Source organism: Neopsephotus bourkii, unplaced genomic scaffold, assembly GCF_033783945.1.
Source record: "Neopsephotus bourkii isolate Nb327-2 ecotype Australia unplaced genomic scaffold, CSIRO-AGI_Nbou_v1 NB_1780, whole genome shotgun sequence".
In the NCBI taxonomy this organism is placed as follows: domain Eukaryota; kingdom Metazoa; phylum Chordata; class Aves; order Psittaciformes; family Psittacidae; genus Neopsephotus; species Neopsephotus bourkii.
In genome coordinates this window covers 9113242-9133800 of record NW_026902254.1, presented here as the reverse complement: position 1 = coordinate 9133800, position 20559 = coordinate 9113242, and the positions used below count along the sequence as shown (strand labels likewise).

The 20559-nt window shown below is 36.9% G+C and overlaps 1 protein-coding gene across 7 annotated transcripts in view; it reads right to left on the bottom strand.

Annotated features, from left to right (window-relative positions):
• PCDH7 (protocadherin 7) overlaps window positions 1–20559 on the bottom strand; it is a 340281-nt gene that overhangs the window by 233377 nt on the left and 86345 nt on the right. For 3 of the 7 annotated variants that reach the window (XM_061379829.1, XM_061379830.1, XM_061379833.1), the window contains exon 3: window positions 5229–5288. The exons of the other annotated variants lie outside the window; for them this stretch is intronic. In XM_061379829.1, the coding sequence (XP_061235813.1) occupies window positions 5229–5288 (60 nt within the window). The remainder of the gene's footprint in view (window positions 1–5228; window positions 5289–20559) is intronic. 7 annotated transcript variants of the gene reach the window in all.

Genomic DNA, 20559 nt, shown 5'->3' with positions numbered 1-20559 from the left:
GAAGGTAGTGAGGCAGTGGAATGGGTTGCCCAAAGAAGTTGTAAATGCTCCATCCCTGGCAAGTGTTCAAGGCTGGGTTGAACGGAGCCTTGGGTGACACGGTCTAGGGTGAGGCATCCCTGCCTATGGCAGGGGGGTTGGAACTAGATAACCTTAAAGTCCTTTCCAACCCTAACCATCTGTGATTCTATGATTGAGCTTAAGCACGTTCAGTGTTCCTCTGAGATCAAGCCACTCCCTAGTCTCAGGGAGAGTGATTACAGGGTTTCACCCTAAATATTAGAAAACCAACTCAAGCTGACATGAATGGGTGCCCAGAGATGCCTACCTCGTGTCATAAAATATCTCCATTGTGAAACTATACAGCTAGCTTAGATGAGATACCAAGCTTTACTATAATAATAATCTACCTGTTAAAAACATGCACATGTATCTGGCTACATTCTAACTTCTTAGAGGTGCAAGGCTAGACTCTGGCATCAGGCTAACCTTAATCTTTACTCTCTGTACACTTCTACCATTCTCACAATACAGGGGTACATAACAGAAGTAATGGTCATTATTCTAGCAGTAAAAAGAAAAGCAGTTGGACATTTATTATGTAGAACTACGCCTATAAAGTCTTCTGAGGTTACTTAGTCCATATTCCACTCTTTTGCTTACATTTGCTAAAATAAAATTGCTCTCAACAGTATTCAAGAACTGAATACATTTTTTTTCCTGAAACAACAATTATCTGTGTATAGTTTCATAGTTTAAAGAAAGGTTATTTTGTGTCAAAAAGCTAATTTAAAGTCCTGCTACTTTCCTGAATAGGAACTCTGCAAAATGAAGCATAAACAGATAATTAAGCCTGATAAGAAAGGCTACAGAGCATAATTAGGTTTCCTGAAGTCCTCCAGAACATTTTTCTCTGTCATATTTCTTAATAATAATATATTAATAAACATGGTATTAATATGTATAAACAAAAAATAATAGAAATCTTTTGGAAATTGGTTTGGTTGGCACTTGCTATTCAAAAAGGTGTTTCTGGGCTAAAATGAGCCTAAATGTGAAAAGTAAATTGATTTAGAAGAAAATTAATTTAAGCTAGATTTGAAGACATTAATGCTTTGAATTCCACCACTGAAGAATACTGAGGGCTCTGTTGTGACTGCCAGGGTACATAATGAATTTTATTTTTTTTCCATTAGCACCATAACTCTCTTAGAAAGGGCAACAAACACTTTTCCTGTAATAGATAGCTCTGATAAAATTTTCGTTTGATACTAGAAATGCACTGTTGAAATAGTAATCTACTGGGGTATGATGAAGAACAGTATTTTGACTGTGGCTTCTTGATATGTTCAGACACATTCTAACTAAAACAAATAGCTCAATTTCAAACAATGAAACTGTGTAAGCATGTTCATCGTGCTGGAAAGGGTTATTTAAGGCATTCATCACATATTACACTCAATGTAGATTCTTATAAAATATTGAGAACAGTATAGAAGATGTAACAGCATTTCAAATAATCATAGTTTTCCCTAAACGTGATGTCAAAAGTCAAATATAATGTCTGCAAGCACATTTTTAACCCAATGCAGAGGGAGACAATCTTGAGTTCGTAAGTATGGATAATAAATATACATTGGAAATTTAAATGTAGCCACTGCATTTGAGAGTAAAAAGCTATTTTTTCCTAGCTCAGCAAAACTTAGTGAACTTACTAATCCTCAAACAGTAAAATGAGTAATGGGTTAAAGTATGGATTATCGCACCAGATTTTTAAATGACGAGTGAGTAAATCCAAGCCTCTGTGCTTACAGAGCTAAATGAAGCTTGCAGGAAGAGTAGGGACACAGGTTTTTAACAAGCCTGAGAAATCTCAAGAGAAGATTTTAAGGTTTTTATGAACCTTTATAAAAACAATCTGATTAAATTAAATTATATTGTTCACCCTGAGACTAAATTGTAGTCTAGGTGTTGGAAGTTTGCTTAAGTTAATCCTTTAGTTTAGGTTTGATGGATAATTTAACACCTTATTACTTCTTTATCTATATTTAAATTTGTGATTGACATCAGTAAGAGTGCCTCTACAAGCTGTGTCAATACACAGCCCCCCAAAGTACAACCATTAATAAGAGAAAAGAGATCATGTGCCACTTAGCTCCATTTCCCACTAGTTGCCACTTCCTGTATTATTCCTGCTAATAATTTATCTAACTTGTGTTTTAACTACCTAAAGTAATTGCATGTCACAACTTCTCTAATAGCTTGCTACTGACCTTGTTCTTTACTGGTCTTGTATAAAGCCGACATCAGGATAAAGTGACACTAAAAGAGGAGTTATCTTTACTCGTACAAGCAGTCTCACTGGGTTTACTTGGCTTGCTCATACGAGTATGGCAAGTCAGACTTGGCTTTAAAAGTTCTAACTTAAACTCTTAAAAGGTAGGAAAATGAGATGCATATGGATGTACTTTTATTCTCACCTATGAAGACAACAGCAAACAGAAAGTAGAATGTCGCTTGTCACAAATAGGCTTTCACTCTCTCATTCTGATGGAAAAGACATTGCTCAACAATGAAACAGCCATAGGAAGCAAAGAGGAAAGAAACAGTTGAATAAAGCTGTATCATCATTTACAATTTTGAAACTCCCAGTGTCTTGCAAGTTGATGTCACACAAGAAAAAAAATAATCATTTGGTCTCCAATTGTTTTGTTGACCTTTCCCCACTGGTGTTGTAGCAGGAGGAAATATAAAAGTGCTTTCATTTAATGCAAATTGTTTAGGTGCTAAACTCTGTAAAATCTGAAAATTACAGTAGTTGCACAATATCTTTCAAAGGTCCTCTCTTGGTAATTGCTTCTGACCAGAAAACTAAATATAGAAGAATGAAATTGCAATGAAAACAGAAGACTTTTTTTTTTTTTTTATTTTGTTCCCAGTTGCAGAATAATTTTATTGAAAAACAGAGTTGCTGTATCTGAGATAAGAATCTGACCAGAGGTCCTTAACATCTCTCTTTACAGTTCCAGGTTAAACTTTTTTTTCTTACTGAGATAATGTCTATATTCATAAAAAGGCTGAACATTTCACAAATATATTTGCATATTTAATGTATTTATTTCTGAAAAATATTACATGTTAAATATTTTTTGACTTTTTTTCTTATCTTTCTATAAGCTTTAAAACTGCTCTGAACTCATACTGCATGGTCAATGGATTGCAAGTATTTCATATGCCATTTTTAACGATCTATTGAATTAAAGGAAAAGGCTAGAAAATGGAAAGAAGAATCTCTGCTGATTTTTCTGACAAAGCAAATTTTTATACTGATTTTTATACGGTCCTTGATATTCTTAAACAATGCATCCCAACTGAGAACAGTGCTTTACTTGATCTCTTTTGTGTCTTTTTCCTTCTCATTCCTGTATGTATTAATTTTAATTTCCTTTTCCTCTGTATTTCATTAATTTCCATAGGTTTCTTCTAAACAGAATTAGAAAAAGTCTCAATGTGTTCTCCTTTCAATGAGTTCCAGACTAGTAATCAAGGTTAAATAAACAAAGTACATGTAGAACACCCAAATCAATTAAAAAATGGGAGAATTGATTTTTTTATTTTAATTTTGCTCATTGATTTTGCTCACAGAAAACAAAATCAATACAATAGCAGTATACAGGCTTTGAAGTTTGATAATATATCTCAGTACAATAAAGAGGTCAAAGCCCCTACTGTATCATAAATTCCTCCACTTGGAACTAATTATGAGTGGAAAAAAGTAGTAGACCAGTTTTGAAGGAATAAACACAAAGCAGGAGCTAATTCAGGCATAAATGCATAACAATCAGGAGATAAAAAGATTTTTTCAGCATTGTCATTTATACAGTTGAAAGCCATATCATGAAGAGGAGCAAGTGATAACGTACAATTCAGTTACAAATATTATATGGCTTCCTCACTCAGTTATAGTAGCTTTACATCAGAAAATTGTAGGGACTGAAGTTATGCTTTATTCATAAGAAAAGGAGCTTGTAGAAAAATTACTAATACCTAAAAATCCTCTTTTGTTGTTCCTTAAAATGAGATGAAGTATATAAAAGAATAAATTATTTAGGAGAAAATACTCAGAATTTCCTTTCTCTAACCCATAAGCTAATATTCTATATAATGTAATACACGTATATATAAAATATAAAAATTGGCATATGTATATAAACTGGAGTTGGGGGTATAGTCTTTATCTCTATATGATGTATATAGCTTAATAGTGACTGCAAAGTTACAGGTCTGCCTTACATATGGTTTGGATATTGGCAATTGTACAATCCTTGGCAATTTTCTAGTCTAGTGTGCTCTAGCCAATGAACTGACTTGTGTCTGACAACCAAATGTTATGTGTATACCTGTGAATGACTCGATTTCCCTTTTTGCTGGTAGAGTCATTTAGTGTTTTGGTTTCTCCTCTGTGTCTGCCCCAATTTCCTTGTAGAGCCATTTTTCTCAGCAAAAGCTGAAGACTCAAGACTGCTTTGCCTAATTTCTCTCCCCCACTTTGTCTCAGGTCCCCAAGTAATACAGACTTCCAAACATGGAAACTACATTTGGATTTCTAGAAATTCAGTCCTGAGGTATATTTTTTTTTCTTCGTTTATCTAGCACATCATCAGGGTTGTTGATTTTTTTTTTTAGCAAACCACAAATACATCCTTAACACAAACACTGAAAATTCAGTCTTGTTCACACTCATCTCCCAGTTACTAATTGAAGCAATCATCTAATCAAATTTCAGCCCTTTCAAAGACGGTAGAAAGCAGAAAACTGTGAGGTTTTTCATCCTATTCATATTCTTAAATTAGATGGTATTTGATCCTGTTCCTCCACTTACAATCATTCTGCTTAACAAACCTTTCTAAAATACCATTTGGTTTTTTTTTTGGTTTGGATTCTTGAATCTGTTTAATCTCTCTCCCAATGTATCCAAAATGTAACCTGAGTCTCTTGTTTTCAGGAGATTTTAAAATGATTTATCATGGTTTTTCTTTTTCTTTTCTTTTCCTTTTTTTTTTTTTTTAAATAGCTTTGCTTTCAAGGTCCACTTAGTTCTGCAGTAACCCTGTCCCCTGGGAATCAATTTCTTAACATGAGAGCAAAGAGAGTTCATATACTTTGTGATCCAACATCCCTTAGAGTTGGAGTTTCATTTCATTAATAATTCACTTACGAGCACATACATTCATTTTATATGATTCCTCAATGTGGCCAGGGTGCTGTGTAGTCTGCACTGTATCCACCTATAAAAAATACAAAAATATATGTCTGCTTACCGGGATGTGAGATTTTGGCTAACCTAATCCTGTATCACAGATGTTTTAAGCACGTAAAAAGATTCCTCTTCTCTCCCTTTGGTCCAAACAGACTCCATAAAGGAACTATTTAGCAGCAAAAAAGAGTAAGAATAGTATTACATATTGCTTAAGAAAAATAATGAACTAAGTAGACTATGTCCCGGAACAGGATGGTTTTAAATCATAGAGAAATTGTAGTGATTTATGTATTCCTGCTTTTCTTACCTGTAGTTACTACAGACAGAGGAAAAAATAGTATGTTTTGGGTATCAGTGACAAGCATACCTTTTCTCCAGGGAGTGATGGGATAAATACTGTGCTAAATTGTTAATGATATCAAACAGTTATAAGAAGCAAAGAATAGGAATATTATATGAAAACAAACAGCAAACTCTTCTTCCCCCTCATCCACCTCACCCACAGCCCCCGAAAGAAGGGAGTGAGTGAGGCAGATTTTGATGGCAACACACAATATACAGTGATAATTCTATGAACATCTAAGGTATTCGGAATGCCAGGTATCAACCATTACACTTCAAGGTGAACATAAAGAAAATGGAGATCTATGTGAAAACACGTTTCCTTTGAATCACTTTGATCAATAAGTTTATGAACAAAACACTGAAGACACATGCACTTCTGATAATAAACAGTGAAGGTTTCTGTCCAATATATTCTTTAAAAAAAGCTCTTAAAATAGCATTCAGAAATGGGTCATCTACACAAAAATATTAACCCACTGTGTGTCAGTTATGTAACATGTTTGGTTGGCTTTCACCAGTCTTTTTAGGTTTTCCAGTGTTTCTGAATTATTAATAATTATATGTTTAGTTTACATCACTCACTACTAAGTCCAATCCTTATTTTCCAATGTTTTAATGAATCACTTCTAATCTATTACACATACGCAAAGTTAAAACCAAATTATACAAATGTAGGATAGCAGTGTCAAGTATTCCTACAAAGCAGCTTTTGCTCTGTGAACATAATCCATAAAAGACTCCCAAATGTCCTCAAATAAGTAACGTCTGTTCCTCAGTCTAAATATGATCTTCTTACAGGAAACCATCTGGGCTTCCTGTAAGCAAAACATTCTGCTTTGGTTGCAGAAGAAATATATTTATGCCACAGTAAAATCCTTCATCATCATCATCAATCCAATTATATGTGAATCTCTTTGTTCAGTTTCCACTGTCTTAGCTTGACTAAACAGCAAAACCACACAATGAGACAAAAAACAATATATGGAAATATAGGTGACACACCTACTTGTCTATCTAACTTGATTGATGACCCTCTCTACCTATCATTTAAGTACATTGAGTACCTCAAACTTGTTAACTTCAACAGCTATTCAAATTCATAGCAAAAATAAGCTTTGCTAGCTTTTAGGGGAATGCATTCACTCCAATAGTAGACTTGTCCAGCATGCAATCAACAGGGTTCTACTAACATGTATTTTATCTTTCTCCCAGGCACAGATACAATTGTGAGCATTTGGTGCATTTATATGATATTTCTGAAGTCCAAGAGGTTCATAAATGTAACAGATTTTTACTATAATTAGAGCTTTCTTCTGTGACAGAAACTCACACTTTCTTTTCAGTTAACAAATCAAATCATAAATCAATGCAAAATAAAAGCTAAACAAGAAAAAACAATTACCTGACACATACTAGACAAAGTGCTGGATCTTTTTATCAAAATTGCAATATATTGTATCCTCACAAATTCAAATAATCATGGTGGTCTGAGTGTGTCTGTGTATTTTACCTGCTGGCGCAGAATAAAAAAGGAAGGATGACTGTGCAATTTATTGTGCCTTTCTACACTGCACCTTAACAAGCAAGAGAGTTTGCACCACTTGCCAATCTTAGACATACACTGCACAGTTCCAGAGAGTAAACTGATGGAGGACCTTGCATCTGCATTACAAGTGCCACACACCACGTGATACCCTGAAGACAATAGTGGAAGGAAGACAATGCATCAGAAGTGTCAGTGGTGCACTAAAATATGTACAGCAAGACTCCAAGTATGGACTCGACTTCAAACTCAAATAAACCCTTCCTGTGCTCTATATCATTAATGTAGATGCATAATACATAATGATTAATTAAAAAAAGGGAGAAAATTATCTTTTCTCATTCACTATGTTTCTGTGAAATGAGCTTCTGTTTTCCCCACTTTTCTATAGCAGCTGAAAAACTCTTACTAATTTCCAGAAAATACATACCACTGGTTTTCCTCTTCCTATTTCCTGGCATGGAAATGCACATATACTGAAGAGTTAAATGAGGAACTGAGAGTCACTACCTCAGTTTTCATGAGCAAGATGCTTGGCGATCTCCACTAATCCAGTCCATAACACTGAAATGCAGGCCTGAAAGTTTTTTATTACATACCGAGTTCATTTTCTATTTATTATAGGCATAATCTCACATATTTCCTTGATAGATTACATTTTTCTTGTATGAATATTTCAATGAGAAATCTGTTCCAGAATTTCAGTGCTGCAGTATATTAAAATTGTAATAATAATCCTAAGTTTATTCGTAGGTGTTCATATTTGTTTCTTCTTTTTCATTAACTTATATATTCATTGCCATTGGGAGGTGAAATTTTAGTACTAGTGATATATATTTGTTATTATATACAATCAACTTTCACCAAATGAGAAGTCAGACTTTGAGTATAGATGATCACAGCCACAACATATTTCTGCAAACTCAGAATGACTGACTTATGCAAGCACCCTTATATTATTTTTTTTGCCACTCATCTCCATTTTTCTTAGCACTAAATTTGTATCTGTAAATACATCATGATTGCAGCATATATCATATATTGATCTGATTGATGTGTGTGCATTACTAAAAATTTGAGACAAGTTCCTGTGACATTCAACATACCTTAAACAGAACTGAAAGGCACAACATGCTCAGTTTTGCCCACTACAGCAAATGACAGATAAAAATATACCTCCTATAGATTTCCTGTTACTTTCTATGAGATGCTTCTAATCTATTTTTAAACTCATTTTACACACACAACTTCATTTTCAGTTTGTCACAGAAATCAAAACAAGGCATGGGGAATTGTAGGAAGTGTATTGAATACATTGTGTTTGAATATACATGTTGAATAATGAATATTAATTCTCATATTCTTAAAATAAAATTAATCATCAAATAAAATGTTCAATAAAATAGTTTTATGTTGTGCCATTTGTACAATATTTGTAAATCATTAAAGGCCATATATAGGATAAAAAATATAGGTAAATTGAAATTAATTAAAAGTTTGTCTGAAAAAGAAATTAGTAAGGACTGAGATCACAGAGATGCATAGATTTTAGTCATTAGAATTCCAGTAACAAGCAGGCAGGGTCTAATATAAGAAAACCTACCCATAATCCTGATTTAAAAAAAAAAAAAAAGAAATAAGCTTAAAAGGATAAAACATCTGGAGGTAGTATAGGGTTTAAGATGACTGTATTCTCATTTAACCTTACTTAAATTCAATTTGGCATATTCTTAACTACTTTGCATCAGCTGGGTCTAGTTTTACAGCTAAATTGTGGTTACTGCTGACTCCTGAATGTTAGGTAAAAGGTAAATCAAGTCTATCAAAACTAAGCTTTATACTTCATACCAAAACCAGAAAAATACACAAATTATCATTTTTAACCCATCATTACAAGCATAAAATTTATAAGATAAACATGTATCATTCACTGTCTTTACAAACTCTCTGTTTTATTGCTTTCCTGCTTATATTATGCCTATGAATTAATTTTAAACATTTAGGCATCTGGCAAATCCTGACACTTCCTATTATTACGATATTAGCATTGCATTATGCTCACAGTCATGCTTTGCAGCAATGTGGTGATGTATTAACAGCTGAATTTAAAAAATCACACATACTTAACTGTTCAGAAATCAGTTCTTTCTAAAAAAAGAACAAAACAAACCAACAAACACTAATGTAAATTTATCATGAACGTATACCTTCTGCTAGCTATAGTTAGCAATGAAAACCAAAATATAGTATCTCATTAAATATAATCTCATTTAACTCTCTCACCCCCATCATAATAAGCACTGTGAAAATAAATATATTGCATATTTAATGCTGTTTGCTACAATGCCTTGCAATTCCTGAAGCAGAGAACTGTCTTCAATACAATCCACTATAATGATATTATTGCTCTATTTTCAATATATACGTGTTTACTTATTTCAAATAGTTCACAAATACAATTTGCTAATAGGTTTTGAAGGCACAGAGTGGAATAATATAAGATTAATCTACCTAAAAAATGTCTCAATAATATAGTCTTCCGTATGTCTTGCATATTACTTCCATAATACATTTATTAAAATTCTGTCACTTACATTACTGAACTAATGCATTAAGAAGCACTCTAATGTGTAAGAATGTTATCTAAGTTATTACAATCTTCAGACAGACTACTCTGAACTGAGTAATACTGCCATGTCAAGAAAAAAAGGCTCACAAAAACAGTAAAGCAAGTACTGATATCCTTAGATGCCTCTGATGCTTCAAATCTCACACTGAGAGTTTTTATGCTGCTCTTTAAACAGCTTACAGAACATAACTTGAGTTTGGTGTAGATAATTCTACTAATAATTTAATCCATCATTAAGAAACCAAGGTGTGAAAAGCCTGTCCCATGTTTGTTTTCGTTTTTTTTACTTTACTTTCTTCCTTTTCTTAGAAGTACAGGAACATACTGGAAAGAAAATACTCGTATAATTCTTTTTCTAAACTGATGAAGTTCCATTTCAAAACTAGCAAGATATTTTTACATCACTTCATACCTCCAGAAAGTTGAAATATTTTTTGTAATTTCTAGACTGAAAATACAGTGGTATATTAATTGTTATTATATCAGTATTATTCATTAATACTTTTTTTGCTGGCATTTAGTCAAAATATTTTTATGAAGAGCAATCAAATCTCAATATCTACTTTCTCAAGGCTCTGAGGTACATGTAGCATACGTGAACGGCATAAAGCCTTCAGGGCAGGGTTATACAGCATGCCCATGAATGAGTTCATGTACTATTGCAATCTTCAGCTGGGTGTACTAAAGTAAAAGAATTCCAGAATTATCCTAATATACCAGGCAGTGGTTCAAAAAGTGATTCAAAGGAGGTTCAAGTATTCATGCCTTGAGGATAGTAACAGCTTCAGCCATCCAATTATAGCCTGCCACAGCATGTCTCTCAAGAGCCTTATGTCTGCATAAGTCAACTCCTAAAGAATTCCTGTGAAGTACTGAATTCTTAAGTCTGAATTAGTCAACTCTTTCACAGCTAACTTTATATTCCATGGTTATAAAACAGATCTTTCTGAATCTCAAAATGTAATTAGAAATTCTTATAATTCAGCTAAATTCTTCCTCAAAATTTTTGACCAGAAAAATATGATTTTTCAGATGAAGTCTCATAAATGACTCCTCAAATCACATGAATATGTCCATTTCTGTCACAGCAGCACACAACCTGATTCAGCCTTATGTTGCAGCTACAAGTTTGCCTGTGTCACACTGCTGCTCATAGTAACTCTACCTAATTAATTAAATTATCCTCTTTCTCTACTGCTTCCATATCCTGATTTCCTAACTGAATTTACAGCTTGTTTTGTTCTCACTGTTGTATTCTGAGGAGTTAAGGTTCATTTTAATTGCTACAGTCTAAGGAGTTTCCTGGTCCTTTGTCTGCTACAGTCTAGTTCTCACACAAACTCATGATGTTTATCATATTTGTTTCATGATCAAGTTTCATTACTATAATTGCATTCTATTGCACAAGCATTAAATTATAAAGCAAAATCAGTCTTAAGACTCATGCTTTACTTGATTAACTTTCCCTTTATTTACGCTTTGCAATAACACCGTCTTCTCATTTTAGTGAATTTCTCACATATTTTGTAATTCCTCTAGCAATTATCACATTCCTCTGGTGCACAAATAACTTCCCAGGTGGCACAGTATCAACTGCTTGCTGAAGTCCAAAGAGAAAAATTATTAAATTTTCTTTATCTAGGAAATTTATTATCTTTTCAAAGGAAGGTATCAGATTGCTTTGCACTAGCTGCTTTCAGTAAAGCCATTTTCAACTTCCGTTTTTATCCCATCTTCCTTCTTTTCTGTCAGCAACCCTTTTTCTTTTTCATATAAATTCTGCTCTACTTTGATAAAAAATGGTCACTCTTGTAGACCTTTATCCCTTCTTTTTTTACCTTCATCCCTACTTAAAAATAAATACTGTACTTTTTACTCTCTGACAAAACAGCACCATTTCTGTCCTAACAGATTCATTCACAGGAAGACATGGGATGCTTTGTTTAATATCACCCACAATTCTGTGATGATGTTTATGCATTCCTCCTTGACTTACATATATCAGACTTCAAGTTTTGCTTTTATCTCAGATACTTCCAGCTTTTGCCTCCTATGTACAATATTATCACCTTTGTTTAAGACCAAGGCAAAGTTCTACTTTCATTTCTGTATCACATCTATGTTAACTTTCACCTCTAAGTGTAATAATTGTCCCGCTTCTCTCTCACTCTTGTTTAGTTAATATAGCTCTAATAATTATTCCTTTAGTGTCTATCTCAGTTGACATTTGTCAAACCTTTACCCCTATACTGACCACACCCCTATAATGTACTCCTCTTTGATTCTCTCCTCCTTTCTCCCTTTTCTCATTCCTAATTTTCCTGATCATGTAATTTATTCCATTAAAAAAAAAAAAAAATAGACACCACAGAATTAACACCTGTGCATTTGATCCTCTGAAAGGGTATTTGGTATACCTCTGAGACTTATGTATGAAAATTATTTCCGTGTCACCTTCCTCCCACCTGACAGTGACACTACAATCATTGTCTATACCTAGTACTGAAGGCCAGTGCAGAAGAGAATGAATCATAGAGACAGAAAAAGGAATGTAGATCTTCCAAGATCTAGAATTAATATGCCTAAAGACAGAACGTCTGTATTTTTTGCTAGTGATCCTTTGTCATTTCAGTCACAGTGTTACACTGGTTTATAATTTTTCCAGGCATCATCTCCACTCACCAAAAAAGAAAGAAAGAAAAGAAAAACTGGCAAGACTTCAGTGCCCAATGTATAGAAAAACTGAGGTGAATGACAAATACGTGTTTTTTTTAATGCAGTTTTGTCTTTTAATGGCATTAATAACTTTTATTTTAAAGAAGACTTTTTAAATCATTGCCTAATTTACAAACTGCATGGAATGGTATATACCAATTAATTTGTTGCTTACCCCATTTGCAACTGCAAAGCCAAAGGGGACTTCAGACAAATGCTTTTGACAGAAGTATTATGCATGGAATTAAAAGCTTTATAGATATATTTAAAACAGACTGCTATGATGTGGCAGAAATAGCAAGCTGATACATTTACTGCTTACTTTGCAATGTGAACTATTACTGTTCATCTCATGGGCACAACAGACTTCACAGGAATTCTTTACACTTCAGCATTTTGGAGACATGAGGCCAGTAATCCCTGTTCAATATAGACCCTCCTTATATACTTGGGGGTATAACAGGCTTCAGGGGCTTCTCTTGCCCCACTCCCCCATGCCTGCCCTTGCTTCAGGGGGGCCAACAAGAGATTACCTATAGAGGAGAACAAATGCAATAATGCTGCATAGAGGAGCAAAGACTGCCTGAGCAGCAGGAAACCCGCTGCTTGTTCCCAGGTGGATTATTCCTGGTCTCCAGATGTTAGACAGCAAAGCAGATTATGCCAAAAGCACAGTAAGACTCTAAAGGCAGAGTCCCCTCAGAACAGCCAAAGCTAAAGTAAACTAAAAGAAAAAGTTATGGAAAGAAGTGAAATGAAGAGATGTAGGTGAAGGCTGGGTTTAACTGCTTCATACAGGCTCTGCAGGCAGGAGACGGATAGGGCAGACTCACCAACCTTTATATCAAATTCCAAAGTACAATTAGGTATCACTCTCACCCCAAAAAACTCACTGAGCAGGGCAACTTCCTGCTTTTTAGAGATGTTGTAGTAATAAAAGTAAAAAAATAGTAATTAATCAAGACCACTAAGAAAATAAAATGTTAGAAGACAAAAGTAAGCACTGCTACCAGTCTATCACAAATTTTAAAAGAAATGTCAAGAGCAGGGTCAGGATGTATCTTTTAAATGGAATAAGCTGAATCCACTATTTGAACAGATTACAGAAAGCATGCAGATTCATAAAACAACATTATTTATAGGTGAGTGCTGCTCAGTAGATGAAAACTGAAATCAGCTTTCCTGAGTCCCTCTTCGGTGTACCTCCAAGTTGTAGTCAAATGGTTGGTAAGATTTATAAATACTCAGTTACTCCAAATATTCATCTAAATATTCACTTAAGTCACATAATGGAAGCATCATAATGACAAGCTAAGTTTATAAAAAATACGGTGATCCTTAGATACTATATGTATACAAAACACTATGGAAAATATACTGACAATGTAAAACTGTTTGCACTGTCAATTGTTCACTTTCTCAAAATTAAGTTTGAAAGCAGAGGGGTTTTGTATGTATGTGTTGCCTTTCAAAGGAAGTATAAATTACATGCTTCAAAATAAGTTGCAACTTTTTAAGTCCTTTATCAATGACTAATATTGTGTTTCATAACAAGTAAGAGCTTTTGTCATAGTCTGTCTTATGAGCACAGCGTGGTAGATTGTTTTAATTAAAGTCTGTTAAATTATCAAAAGGATTTTACATTCTACAAGTAATTGCTTTTTCTTCTCTATTCACTTTTGTTAATGGAAACAGAGAAAGTTGGTTTTATCTTTAATACTTGATGTAGAATACAGAACAAAATCAAAAGAAAAATGAGCAGTTAATTAAGTGACCTTTAATTTCTTGGGCATCCTTTTACATGAAACCTGAAATGACCAAAATTAAGCTAGATTTGACAGTAGCTATATCTATGCAATTAAGTTGTGTGTTGAAATCAGGCTACCGTATTAACAGTACACACCTGAAAGTAGCTGAACAGTGGAATGTAATGATAGTTTGTCATGGTTTAAGTCCAGCCGTAAATCAGACCATGCAGTCTCTGTCTCACTCCCCCTCTTCCCCCCAACCCTGCTCCCAGAGGGATGCGGAGGAGAATTGAAAGAATGTAACTCACGGGTTGAGATAAGAACAGTTCAGTAACTAAGGTATAACACAAAACCACTACTGCTACCACCAATAGTAATAATAATGATAAGGGAAATAACAAGGGAAGAAAATACAATCGCTCACCACACACTAACCGATACCCAGCCCGACTGAGTAGTAATCTAGCCCTTCAGGGTAACTGCCCCCAGTTCTACATCCTGGGCATGACATGCTGTGGTATGGAATACCTCTTTGGCCAGTTTGGGTCAGGTGTCCTTTCACTGCTTCTTTCCACCTTCCCCTCCTCCCTGGCAGAGCATGAAACTCACAAAGTCCTTGGTCAGAGTAAACATGACATAGCAACAACTAAAAACATTGGTGTTATCAGCCCTGTTCCCAGGCTGAAAGTCAAAACCACAGCACTGCACCAGCTACTAAGAAGGAGAAAAATGACTGCTACTGCTGAACCCAGGACAAAGCTGCATGGAAATATTTGTGAGATCAGTTAAATTACCTTGTATTAGATTGTACTCTGGCAAACCAAACATAGCATATTTTAGGTGCTTACAAATATTAGGTGACCACTAATCCTTTTGCTCATAAATTCCTCAACACAGATTAGTTTATGTACAGAAGTGGTACATGGGAATATGAATTAACGCTATACACTGTTTTGGTTTAAGGTTTGGAGTTGAGAGGCTTTTTTTCTCTTTTTCATCAGAAATAAAAAGCACCTTTTTCAGTGAAATATCAAAATGCTTATTTTAGGACTAAAAATGTGTCTTAAGCATGTCTCCACTTCTTTTGTATTGAATTAAATCTAATATGCAGTGTGTGCTTAGAGTGTGAGAAGACTTTCTCTACTGTGGTAAGTTACAGAAGGAAAAGGGCAATAAGAAGAATCCTGGTGTCTCCTTGTCAGTATCTGCACAGACTGTGGGTACCACACCAGCATAACTTTTTCTTTGTGGATAGTGGGGACCATTCTTAACAGAACTTTATAAACACCAAGAAAGTGTTTCTGCATATTATCTCTCTTTTGTGTTAAATGTGAATACACAATAGCATCAAGTCTGGTGGCACATCAAAATGGAGCAGAAGAGAAGTATACACTGAACATACACCACAAAGCTACTGGGATAAACAGGAATTTCATCATGAGCAATTGTATCTGCTGAAGTAGGAAGAGTTATGTTCAATAAACTCCTTCACCCAATCTCCTTCTTTTAAGGTCAGTCTTTATAAAAATTGTCTTTCTGGATGTTTGTTATCATTCAAGATTGAAACAAGCAGTCCAGGTCAACTTTCTCAGTCCTGATGCAAGAAGTGCAGCAGGAACCCATGAAACTGGGAGAGAGTGAAGTCACTGAAATAAGCCTTATCTCAAATTTCCTTGCTACTTTTTATGTCTGCTGATATGAAGGAGGAGAAAACTGCACTCTTTGTAACAGTGACCAGGTCTTGGAGCAAAGGCACTCAATCAGCGATGAAACATGGTTACAAAATATATTCTAAAAAATAAAAAATATATGGCTTAATTAGAGGGCTTCAACCATGTAAGTGGCAAGGAGTCACTATGACCCTATTAAAGAGGTGGATATCACGTAAAAAATCTGGCATAGTTATCTCATTATTCTTTTAAAGCAAAGCATCAAGAAATGTTTATAAATCCTGATCTGACAAAAAAAATCTCCTGATTTTATTCCTAATATATATGTTACTGAAATTAACTTGAATAAAAAAAAGTTCTCATTTCTGAGCACCAACATAATCCTGAAGAATATATTTCATTTCAGTTTCATCATTCCAGATTTTACTTAGGTTCTCACTATATAACTACGTTTCATGAAAGCCCGTTACGATTCAAAACTATTGAGAGATAATTAAACCAGAAGAATTATGCTCCTCACAATGTGTTTTACATTTACTAAGTCAATGTTCGCCCTTTTGCTTTTCAGGAGGAGGAAAGAAAAAAAAACAACCAAAAACAAAACCAAAAAAGGTGGTGCATCTTCAGGGAGTGCAGACATTTTAGATATACTTGATTTACTCAATTTGTTTTAAGCTGAAGAGTGAACAGGGATCTCTGGCAAAACTGTCATCTTTAAAATATGGTGATATTTCATTTTCTCCCTTCTGCTCTATTTAGACTGCCTGGTACTGAAATGCTTCCAGCAACCACTGTGTGCAATTTTTCAGAGCTGTCACTTCCTAGAAAATCTGCTTAAGCAAAATACTTATGTTGTTAGAAAACAGAGCAAAGATACAATATAAAATGCTTTCTATACACCGTTACAGTACAACCAGTACTGAAGCATGCAATACAGGAAGAACATGCAAAAAATCATAGAATCATAGAATAGTTAGGGTTGGAAAGGACCTTAGGATCATCAAGTTTCAACCCCCCTGCCATGGGCAGGGCCACCTCGCTCTAAACCATATCATCCAAGGCCTCGTCCAACCTGGCCTTGAACACTGCCAGGGATGGAGCATTCACAGCCTCCCTGGGCAACCTATTCCAGTGATTCACCACCCTAACAGGAAAGAACTTCCTCCTTATATCCAATCTAAACTTCCCCTGTTTAAGTTTGAACCCATTACCCCTTGTCCTATCACTACTGGCCCTAATGAAGAGTCCATCCCCAGCACCCCTATAGGCCCCCTTCAGATACTGGAAGGCTGCTATGAGGTCTCCATGCAGCCTTCTCTTCTCCAGGCTGAACAGTCCCAACTTTCTCAGCCTATCTTCATATGGGAGGTGCTCCAGTCCCTTGATTATTTTCATGGCCCTCGTCTGGACTTGTTCCAACAGATCCATGTCCTTTTTATGTTGAGGACACCACAACTGTACACAACACTCCAAGTGAGGTTTCATGAGAGCAGAACAAAGGGGCAGAATCACCTCCTTTGACCTGCTGGTCACACTCCTTTTGATGCAGCCCAGGATACGGTTGGCTTTCTGGGCTGCAAGCGCTCACTGTCGGCTCATGTTCATTTTCTCATTGACTAGAACCCCCAAGTCCTTCTCCACAGGGCTGCTCTGAATCTCTTCTCTGCCTAGCCTGTAGCTGTGCCTGGTTTTGCTCCCACACAGGTGTAGGACCTTGCACTTGGCATGGTTAAACTTCATAAGGTTGGCATCAGCCCACCTCACAAGCATGTCAAGGTCCCTCTGGATGGCATTCAATCCCTCCAGCGGATCAACCGAACCACACAGCTTGGTGTCATCGGCAAACTTGCTGAGGGTGCACTCAATCCCCCTGTCCATGTCAGCGATGAAGGTGTTAAACAAGACCCGTCCCAACACCGATCCCTGAGGGACACCACTCGTTGCTGGTCTCCAGCCGGACATTGAGCCATTAACCACAACTCTTTGTGTGCAGCCATCCAGCCAGTTCTTTATCCACCGAGTGGTCCATTCACCAAATTGATGTCTCTCCAATTTAGAGGCAAGAATGTCATGTGGGACAGTGTCGAACGCTTTACACATGTCCAGGGAGATAACACCAGCTGCTCTACCACTGTCCACCAGTTCTGCAGCCCCATCATAGAAGGCCACCGAATTGGTCAGGCAGGATTTCCCCTTAGTGAAGCCATGCTAGCTGTCACCAAGCACCTTGTTGCTTTTCATGTGCCTTAGCATGCTTTCCAAGAGAATCTGCTCCAAGATTTTGCCAGGTACGGAGGTGAGACTGGTCTGTAATTGCCCGGGTCATCCATTTTCCCCTTCTTGAAAATGGGGGTTATATTTCCCTTTTTCCAGTCGTCGGGAACTTCACCTGACCACCATGATTTTCCAAATATGATGGCCAGTGGCTTAGCAACTTCATTTGCCAGCTCCTTCAGGACCCACGGATGGATTTCATCAGGACCCATGGACTTGTGCATGTTCAGATTTTTAAGATGGTCTCGAACCAATTCCTCTCCTACAGTGGGTCCAAGGTCTCCATTCTCACAGTCCCTGCGTCTGCCTTCCAAGACTTGGGTGGTGCGGTCAGAGCCTTTGCTAGAGAAGACCGAGGCAAATTAGTCATTCAGAACCTCAGCCTTCTCCAAATCCTGTGTAGCTAGCTCATCCGAGAGCTTCCCGAGGGGACCTACGTTCTCCCTAATGTGTTTTTTATTTGCTATGTACCTGTAGAATCCCTTCCTGTTATCCTTAATATCCCTAGCCAAGTTTAATTCTAACTGGGCCTTAGCTTTCCTAACCTGGTCCCTAGCTTCCCGGACAACACCCCTGTACACTTCCCAGGCTGCCTGTCCTTGCTTCCACTTTCTATAAAACTCTTTTTTCATTTGAATTTTTCTCAGGAGCTCCTTATCCATCCAAGGAGGTCTCCTGGCCCTCCTGCTGCACTTGCTTCTAGTTGGGATGCAACACTCCTGAGCTTGTAGCAGGTGATCCTTGAAGACCAACCAAGAGTCTTGAGCCCCCCTGCCCTCTAGGGCTATATCCCCTGGAAACTTACTAAGCAGGTTCTTGAAGAGGCCAGAGTCTGCTCTTTTGAAGTCTAGGGCAGTGAGCTTGCTGCACGCTCTTCTCACTGTCCTGTGGATCTCAAACTCCACCATCTCGTGATCGCTGCAACCGAGGCTGCCCTGGAGGGCCACATTTCCAACGAGCCCTTCCCTGTTGGTGAGCACGAGGTCAAGCATGGCGCCTCTCCTTGTCGGTTCCTCTATTACTTGCAAAAGGAAGTTGTCTTCCACACAATCGGGGAACCTCCTGGATTGCTTGTGCCGGGCCGTACCATCATTCCAACAGATGTCAGGGTGGTTGAAGTCACCCATGAGAACGAGGGCCTGTGAGCGTGAGGCTTTTCCTATCCGCCTATAGAGCGCTTCATCCGCAGATTCCTCTTGATCAGGTGGTCTATAACAGATCCCCACAGTAATGTCTCCCATCGCTGTTTTCCCTTTAACCCTGACCCACAAACTCTCTTCATCTGGAAGTTGAGTTCTAAAGACTCTTTTAAATCCATAAAGGTGGTAAACCCACAATTAGTATCCAATGGCAGCTAGAATTAGCTCACTTTTTTTGACTTAGATATTTTTTTCTGCACAATAATTGTAATCAACCCAATACAATCAAATAACAATCAAATGTTATTTCCAAAGAAACCACTCCAGGTCAATAAAACTAAAGAGAACACTTCACTTGAAGGACAACAAAATAGATTATAATAATTTTTAACCTTTTCTAGTATACATACTCTTTTGGCTGACTGAAATGAACTACACTGACAAAAGTTAAGGTCTTTACCTAGGATACAGATTACACTTTGCAGAAAGGAAAAAGAAACGCAAACTTTTCAAGAGTGAAATTACAGTATCACAGTATCACAGTATGTTAGAGATTGGAAGGGACCTCAAAAGATCATCTAGTCCAATCCCCCTGCCGGAGCAGGAACACCTAGATAAGGTTACACAGGAACGTGTCCAGGCGGGTTTTGAATGTCTCCAAAGAAGGAGATTCCACAACCTCCCTGGGCAGCCTGTTCCAGTGTTCCGTCACCCTCACTGAGAAGAAGTTTCTTCTCAGGTTTAAGTGGAACCTCTTGTGCTCCAATTTGTACCCATTACCCCTTGTCCTTTCATTGTTTGCCACTGAGAAGAGCCTGGCTCCATCCTCGTGACACTCCCCCTTTATATATTTATATACACTAATAAGGTCACCCCTTAATCTCCTCTTCTCCAAACTATAGAGACCCAGCTCCCTCAGTCTTTCCTCATAAGGGAGATGCTCCACTCCCTTAATCATCTTAGTTGCCCTGCGCTGGACTCTCTCCAGCAGGTCCCTGTCCTTCTTAAACTGAGGGGCCCAGAACTGGACACAATATTCCAGATGAGGTCTCACCAGGGCAGAGTAGAGGGGAAGGAGGACCTCTCTCGACCTACTAACCACCCCCCTTCTAATACACCCCAGGATGCCATTGGCCTTCTTGGCCACAAGGGCACAGTGTCGGCTCATGGTCACCCTGTCGTCCACCAGGACCCCCAGGTCCCTCTCCCCTACACTGCTCTCTAACAGGTCGTTCC